This window comes from Macrobrachium nipponense, chromosome 17 (assembly GCF_015104395.2).
Source record: "Macrobrachium nipponense isolate FS-2020 chromosome 17, ASM1510439v2, whole genome shotgun sequence".
Classification (NCBI taxonomy): domain Eukaryota; kingdom Metazoa; phylum Arthropoda; class Malacostraca; order Decapoda; family Palaemonidae; genus Macrobrachium; species Macrobrachium nipponense.
The window spans coordinates 87,974,047-87,982,348 of NC_087210.1; the positions used below are offsets into that span (position 1 = coordinate 87,974,047).

The 8,302-nt window shown below is 37.8% G+C and overlaps 1 protein-coding gene across 3 annotated transcripts in view; it reads left to right on the plus strand.

Annotated features, from left to right (window-relative positions):
- The first annotated feature begins 345 nt into the window (after positions 1-345).
- The window catches only part of LOC135196096 (probable glutamate receptor), a 13,543-nt gene continuing 5,586 nt past the window's right edge, over positions 346-8,302 (plus strand). The window contains exons 1-10 of one of the 3 annotated variants that reach the window (XM_064222552.1): positions 346-386; positions 846-985; positions 1,244-1,391; positions 2,674-2,789; positions 3,100-3,275; positions 3,729-3,830; positions 4,341-4,417; positions 6,046-6,288; positions 6,636-6,763; positions 7,516-7,637. In XM_064222552.1, coding sequence (XP_064078622.1) covers positions 943-985; positions 1,244-1,391; positions 2,674-2,789; positions 3,100-3,275; positions 3,729-3,830; positions 4,341-4,417; positions 6,046-6,288; positions 6,636-6,763; positions 7,516-7,637 — 1,155 coding nt within the window. In that variant the 5' untranslated portion in view covers positions 346-386; positions 846-942. Of the gene's footprint in view, positions 387-782; positions 986-1,243; positions 1,392-2,673; positions 2,790-3,099; positions 3,276-3,728; positions 3,831-4,340; positions 4,418-6,045; positions 6,289-6,635; positions 6,764-7,515; positions 7,638-8,302 lie in introns of those variants that run through there. The other 2 variants (XM_064222550.1, XM_064222551.1) reach the window with 2 other exon arrangements.

Consider the following 8,302-nt stretch of genomic DNA (forward strand, 5'->3'; position numbering starts at 1 on the left):
CTAGACACACACGCACTGATCGATCTACTCAAAGCTCTGAATGAGCAGTCACGAAGTCATCGATTATGTAAAAGCCTTTGGAGGAATCATTAAAATATACGGTCGTGAAATCTATGCAGCTTACCACGAAGCCGTCAAAATATGTTATCAAATAATATAACACCTGAGCACACAATACCCTGTTCTGGTATCATTTATGAATGGCTGATATGCAATCCATGGACCAACATACTATTCGATGATGGCTTTTGCTGTCTTCAATCCAGCCAATAAGAGCCTAGGACGGCTAACCGCAAACCGATCCGTACCTGGAGTGATATATCTTTTGGCTGGACAGAGTTTATCTGGAGGGCGGGAGAGGCGACCACAGAAGAAATTGCTCTCAGGTATCATCCTTTCTGTCTCGTCTCGTTCTGTTTCATAGCTCTATGATACCCTACTATTTAATATCATATTTACTTTAACTTGGGAATAACTTGCACCCACAGGGAATTAGATGCGATTAACATATCTGCCCCCAACCAGAATTCGAGTCTATGTTTTTTTTATAGATATTAGTTGATTTAGCTTGCTGATACAATTTATAACGCTCCTAAATATTATCAAATCGCGTGGATATGCGTATTAATGTGACTATGTGGGCCTAATATCAGGATAAAGTACAGTATCTTATCTACTAACGAAGTTTTATTACGTAAAAAAATACCAAAAAAGTAACATTACAATTAGTATTACATTCCAGAGGTCGATGACTCCCATCACCTTAACCCACACCTCTTGGGTGCTAAGGGAATATTAATGTCCTCTAATACCAACCATTTCTCCTTGATACGTTGTCACCACAGATGCTGCTACATAGCACTGGATAAGCAAAGACTCAGCGAGTTTAACGCAACGTTTTTTTTCCATGGAAGCATTCCGAAGCGAGAAATCTGGTTAGCCATGGATAACATAAGCAAAAAGTCAGTGCAGTTGCTGATATTAGGTACGTTATAACAACAGCTAAAACCAAATATAACTGATACATTTTAAAACTTATATGTTTCATGAAATCATCCACAATAAGATAATGGTCATTGAATCATCTCAGAAATTTATAGGCTATTTAACAATGAGATTAGTCTACGCAGTACCATTTCCTCCACTTTAGGCCTACTAGTTTCACCCGTGTTAGTTTTTTTTTATACTTTAATATGTTAGTTTTTATCCTCACCTTCTAATGTGACATCTTGTCCATCACTAGCAGGTTTACTGCTGCAGACAGTAATTTCATCCAATGTCACCGCTGCACAGAATGTGACAAACCTGAATTCGCAAGGCTCATCAAACATCACGCGGGACACTGAACTCAAGGGTGGAAACATCACTCTCCAAGCAGGATTCAAAGATAGGTAAGTCTACGGTTGCATCATTATTATTATTATTATTATTATTATTATTATTATTATTATTATTATTATTATTATTATTATTATTATTATTATTATTATTATTATTATTATTATTATTATTATTATTATTATTATTATTATTATTATTATTATTATTACATTTCATGGTCGAGGGATGACGGCTGAGAAATCTGTGTGAAAATGTTTGCGATTACAAGTTATCCAAACGGCAATATATTTTTTTCTTTACGCGGGTACTTCATTTTCTATTTATTACGCAAACATCATTCGTCTTCATACACATGTGCCAAGGAACGAAATCTACATAACAAAGCAGTGAGAATGGGCGTTGTCCAAACAAAGGTTAAGTGGTCCTACTCCAACCGCCTGACAAGGTTGAATTATACTATTACTGAACAAAGAACACGTCTTTAAGAAGCTGGTTTATTTCTTTCAGTCGTTTGGATGATAAGTCGCCTGTTTTATGAGAAACATTTTTCATTATTCACGACGAGTTGCATTGTAGTGTAGTAGGTCGTTTGGTAATGCTCACGATTTTTTTCCCACCTATAGTGACATACGAGGTGAAAACTGCCTGACTCGTTATAAACCATAAAAAGGAAAGCAGGCAGGGATGTTAGTGACGGTAGAGCAAATCAGACCTGCGTCTAGTATCTTAGGCGGCTGCAACTTTCCGCCTTCATTTTTTGTATGAAATTGTGCTCCACTCTTTTAGCTGCAGTTATGCTTTAGGGAAGCGAGTCATTACGGTGCAACACTGCTTAACCTTGAGAGGCCGAATATATTACAAATAACTTAAGGGGTCTCTCTCTCTCTCTCTCTCTCTCCCCTTAGGATAAATTTACAGCATGGGTGAAAAGTAAGGAATAAACGATAAGCGGACAAGACTGAAAAACGGGAGACAAAATGAGGCGTGATAATCAACAGGTGGAATAATTAGGCCTATACCATGGTTTAAGTTTCCCAAAAAATTTGGATGAAACGCCGTTAACCATTTAAATTTTTTTACTATTAATTCATGATTACCACAGACAAATTATTTCATAATTAGACGTTCCTTTGAGCCATTCAATTCTCGTTTTGCACAAGATTCAAACCAAACTTAGAGCAAAAACCTAGATTGCGCTTGAGTTACGTTGCAACCCACAATGAAAGTTGCAAAGGGAAGCAATTAATCGAACAGAAGATAACCCTGTTACCAAAGTGATAACATACTCTATTATGATGCATCTCTCTCTCTCTCTCTCTCTCTCTCTCTCAGGAGGCTGGCGCCGAATGGTACGAGCGTTGAAGCAGAATTGGTCAATTTAATCGAATTCCTGTTTAACGGGACTACAGGCCGAAACGTGTACTTCTTTTACGATTCGGCAGACGCAGGTAAGTTCGGCGAGGCGCTGTTGCCTTAGAATTTCTGTAAACATTAAATATAATAATAATGAATACATATTGATGTATTTTTGAATACACAAAATATATCAGTGTGGTCAATGGCCATCGTTCCCCCGCGAAAAACCAGGGTTTGGTTGAAGTTATCATATATAAAAGTGAAAAAATAAACAACAAAGTAATGTTTCTATTTCCAAGCAAGATATGATGAAGAACAATGCATTTTAATGGCAAATATTGTGCGTAACTAGTTTTTTAAGACTCAATTTACGAAACATAATTAGAGATCGTCTCGTTCCAGTAATATCAGCCTCCATAGCCATGTGTTACCGAAGAGGGGCTGAAGTCACGGTCTTTCGATGCCTAGACGGAGTGGACTACGTCGACAAGATCATCATGAGCTTTAATAAGTTGGAGAGTATCCGCAACGTGTTCGTCCTGTGCTCGCCTAAAGTCACCAAGTCGCTGTTTAATAAGGTGTTCTGTATGAAAAGTGAGGCATCATATGCATGTGTGTGTAGCCTATATCTACTATAGCTATAATATATATAGTATATATATATATATATATATATACACACAAGTATGGTCTCATATTAGTTACAAAATCGTAAAAAAGATATTCACTGAAGAAGGTTTTTGAGTCACTAATGTATATTTAAATTTAGCGAGCAAAGGTCAGTAATTCCCAGACGGGCCGCTAGAGGGCTAAATCCTTCCTGTTTGCCACTGAGCTGCTCAACTCTACGGATATTATAAATTTAAGATCACCCCCCCCCCCCCCCCCCACCCCCCCCCCCCATCATTATCTGAAAAAGAACTATTGTTCTAAATGGCCGCAAAGTTGTTTTCTTGATTTCTTCTTTCTATGCATGTACTGTAACAAGTGCTGAGTAGAATACTCTATCTGAAAATTGGTCCACTGCACAGATCTACAAACTGTTTCTGGAATCAGCTCTGACACACTGGTTTGTGATTCTCTACGAGGATATACTGAAGGAGCTCTTGCCTATTATGAGGGAAGGTACACAGGTAAGACAGCCAAAGACGAGAGAGAGAGAGAGAGAGAGAGAGAGAGAATGTTCTTGTTTAAAATCCACGTTTATCCAACTACCAATGTTTATCCTCCTGTGTGTCAAACAAGAAAACGATATTTAATATAAACTACAAAAAGGAAATCTTGGAGAGAGAGAGAGAGAGAGAGAGAGAGAGAGAGAGAGAGAGAGAGAGAGAGAGAGAGAGAGAGAGAGAGAGAGAGAGGTTGGCTTAATTTTTTCTTGCAACTCATCGTTACGTTAATTCAGTTCTGAGCCGTGAATAAATATTTTAATGTTGAAGCCAGTACCTGATCTCCTTTCGTTCTAAGCCCTCATCTTTATATAATTTCCATATTGATTTATTCAGCTTCATCCTGCTTGAATTACATACTCATTCACAGGATGGTTTCAGCCATATTATTAAATGAAATACCAAAAATTAATGCAATTGGCGAAATTGCGCCAAAACCACTTTCCACACTGATCGCGAACTTCCTTCGACCAGGTGACATTTTCGATCAACAGGGAGCCTGGCCTCTATGACCTGAGGGAATCTTACATAAACATTAAGAACAAAGCAGCGTAAGTGAACATCGAATTTCCATCGTATTTCGTTAATATATTTTTTTAAACAACAGAAAGTGCTCCACTATAAATTGAAATTGGTTCAAAGATGTTACTTTTGCGTTAGTGAACTTTGTTTTGCAGAAAAAAATTTCTATTCATCTGCAAACATTTAGTTTCTAATATGATACTGAATTCATAGGTCTCAAACGATGAACTAGAGTCTAGACTCTGGGTGACCTTTCAAACTCATTTCCTTCCTCGGGCTGGAAGCGTTTCGATAAGAAATTGTCATTACAAAACCAATTATTTTTCAGGCAGAAATTTATAGCGTCAAAAACAGCAAATGTATCTAAGACGTGAACATGTCTTATACTATAACTGATTCACTCAAGGTAGATTCTTGGGTGAGCCCTATGTCTACGCGACGTATGTTTGGCGGCCTCTGATTGGCTGGTACCGGGAGGTAGGCGTCCCTCAGTGTCTCATATTGTCGTCTGCAACTTAGTAAACTATTGTCCAGCGATGTTTTTATTTCTTCATTTACCTCGCTGTTTTCACAATATATATATATATATATATATATATATATATATATATATATATATATATATATATATATATACCATATCAATTAATACCGACCCCTACCCATAGGTATAAAGAATTTTAATGCTAAATATAGCCATAGCTGAAAAAAATCCTAATTTCTTAATATTTTTCTCAAGAAGTTTTGATTGTCTATATCATTTTGATAATGAAACAAATCTTTCGACATTATGAGACTGAAAAAGCGAGAAAGAGAGAGAGAGAAAGAGTGGTGAGTGAAGGAAACTCATTCACATCTAAAATCTGAAAGCACAAGCACATTCAGGATGAATTTATTTTATGAAAACACAAGTTTTATATCATCTTGATCGCACGAATGATACAAAATCTTCACTTTTACTATTTGTAAATCCTTTGTTTCTTTTATTGATTTCATGTGATTATGATTTAGTTGTTAATACTGAATCGTTCGGTATGACAGAAACTTTCGCATATTGTGCAAAACGTGCTCGTTTTCTAAGTTGCAGACGAAAATATGAGACACTGAAGGACCGCCTACCTCCCGGTACCAGCCAATCAGAAGCCGCCAAACAAACGTTTCGTAGGGATAGGGCTCACCCAAGAATCTACCTTAAGTGAATCAGCTATAGTCGCCCTGGCCTTTATTTTTCTTAATGTGACCTGTTCTGTCAGGTTATTATGGTGATTCTCAGTCACCCTCAGTGCAGTAGCCTATCATTTTTCATAATAGTAAAATAAAATATATATATATATATAAATTCTGTTGTCTGAGTCCTTCCACATCTGCAAAAGGAAGTTATAAAAAAGATGTCGGATGTGTTAGAACATAATTCTTGGAGGATATTTAATTGATATTTTGATAGTAAATCTGGGCACAGTTTGTCTAGACAGCACAAAGAAACCGCACTGCAGTTTCTTTATTATTAGACCAATTTGTATCAACGCTCGGACTGAAAAACATATAAAAGTATCAAGGAACTGTTTTCGATTACCTCTTCTTTATGTGATTATAATTTGTCAATACAAAACGATGAAAAGAATTGAATCTTGTCCTCACTTTAGACTATATTTGCCAGAACACGTGAGCTCGGTTGGTGGTTTTGGAACGCAACTATTGGTACAAAGAAACTGCTGATGAGACCTTTGTATCGGCCCGTCCTGGAAGTCTACAAGGACTTTGGAGGACGAGAACTGATCGTGACAGTCATCGACAACTGGCCCTTTTGGCATCTCACTTACCCTGGGGACGGACGCGTCATTCCCACATCAGGACTCGACTACAACGTTCTGAAGACCATCGGAGATCACCTGAATTTTACGTAAGTTAAAGAACATTGTCCTGATCAGTGAGATGAATCATGTCAACAACCATGAAATGGATCACGAATTTCTCAATGAAAAAACTTTCTTATTTTCACACTTTTTAATGCTAGAGAACAATCGTTTCACTCAGTAATTCCCCTGGGTTTCTGGCCTCATTGCTTCTCATTACCACCAGCACCGGACCCCTCCTTTGCAAGTAGGCCTATAATTCTGCTCGGTCTAAATGAAGTCACTTGGATCATTAGTTTTCAATACATGTAAACACACTGAGCAGTGGGCCTTCTTATTCCTACTGTACCCTTCTGCACTCTATACAGTTTTCTGATTATGAGTCTTTCTTTAGACTTCGGATGGAAATAACACCAGACGGCAAATGGGGAGGCGTTATGGCTGATGGGAATGTCACTGGTATGGTGGGAGTAGTGCATCGCCATGAAGCCCATGCAGCTATTAATGAGTTCACCATCACAGGTAAACAAGAGAACAGTATTAAGCGATAGTGAATAAATCTGCAGAAAACTACAAAAGTAGGCTACCTTCTTCATATGTTAACTACAGAATCAAGAATAAAGTCACTTATGCCAACAAATTCCATTACACGAGTCTTTTCCAATCGTGCACTATTATCCTCTCGTTTTCTAGATGTGATAGCCTTTTTGCTTCAGCCATTCTCTGCTTCCAGGTAACTGTTACTTTCTTGGTCTCCTCCCTTCTCTACTTCATTCCAGAATTGCATTTTTTCACTATTATTTACAGTTTTACACCCAATATTACATTTTAATTTGGGATTAACCCTGATTTCTCTCAGGTCCTCCCTACCTACCTCTTTGTTTTGTATAGATTCTTCCCTGTCTTGTTCTTTATAATATTCGAGGCGATATTTTTTTTTTTTTTTTTTTAACAATCGACCTTTGATTTTTGAACTCAATGTTGATGAAATAAGACTATCTGGGTATGTATGAGATAAAGATTCACAAGTAGTGATTGTTTAGATAAAAATGTAGATCCTGAATTAATCATCATTCTACATATTGAAAAGTTAACCTAAATATAAAAGAAATTAAGTAAGCAAGATATATCGTAGTTATAAATTGTAGTGTAATTAAAACTCTGCCTAAGTAGTATCAAAGGCCAATCTATTATCCCAAATACATCATAATGAGGATAGGCATCCGATAGGATCCTTTTACAGATCATTTAAAGAAAATATATATTCTTTTCAGAGCAAAGAGAAAGGGCTGTCGATTTTACGAAGCCCTACTACTACGAATGCACGACGCTCATCTCTCCGGCGCCCACCAAACAGATACGGATGTTTGCTGTGCTTATGTCCTTCACCCCGAAGGTTAGTCCCTGAGAGGTGGTGTGTGTGTGCGTGTGTGTGTGTGTGTGTGTGTGTGTGTGTGTGTGGCGGTACAAGGAAATGACAACAAGGCTATGTTGTGCCGAGTTAAAATTAAATAGATGGTACTAATAATAGGTAATGGGTCCCTGGAGTAAATGAGAGAGGAGAGTGTCTTGTCAATGTGTACTTTAAGAGGCGTGACCAATGGCAGTACTAGACTCCCAAGGAAGCATATTCATTAGTCAGGGGCCTGATGATGGCATCCCCAAGATTGGTTTGCCCCCTAGCCTTTGAAATAATAATAATAATAATAATAAATTCACACAAAGGTGAATAGTATATGGCTTCAAAACAAAATTCTCTATGGCCTATACAGGGACCCCCTAGCCCCAAGAAAAATCTGGAATGGCGTCACTGTGGACTTTACATACACACACGCACACTATAGTAGATTCACATCAGCCGTGCATTTGATGTCTAGGCCAGTCCCTTACGACGCTCCTGATTGGCTGTTGATAAGCCAATGACAGGGCTGGAAACTCTCAATCTCTCTCTCGAGTTCACATAGGCAGAATGTAGGTTCCACCTCTCCTGAGGTATGCGTCTTTCAAGAGAGGTGGAACATACATACATCCTGCTTATGTGATCTCTCGAGAGAGACCGAG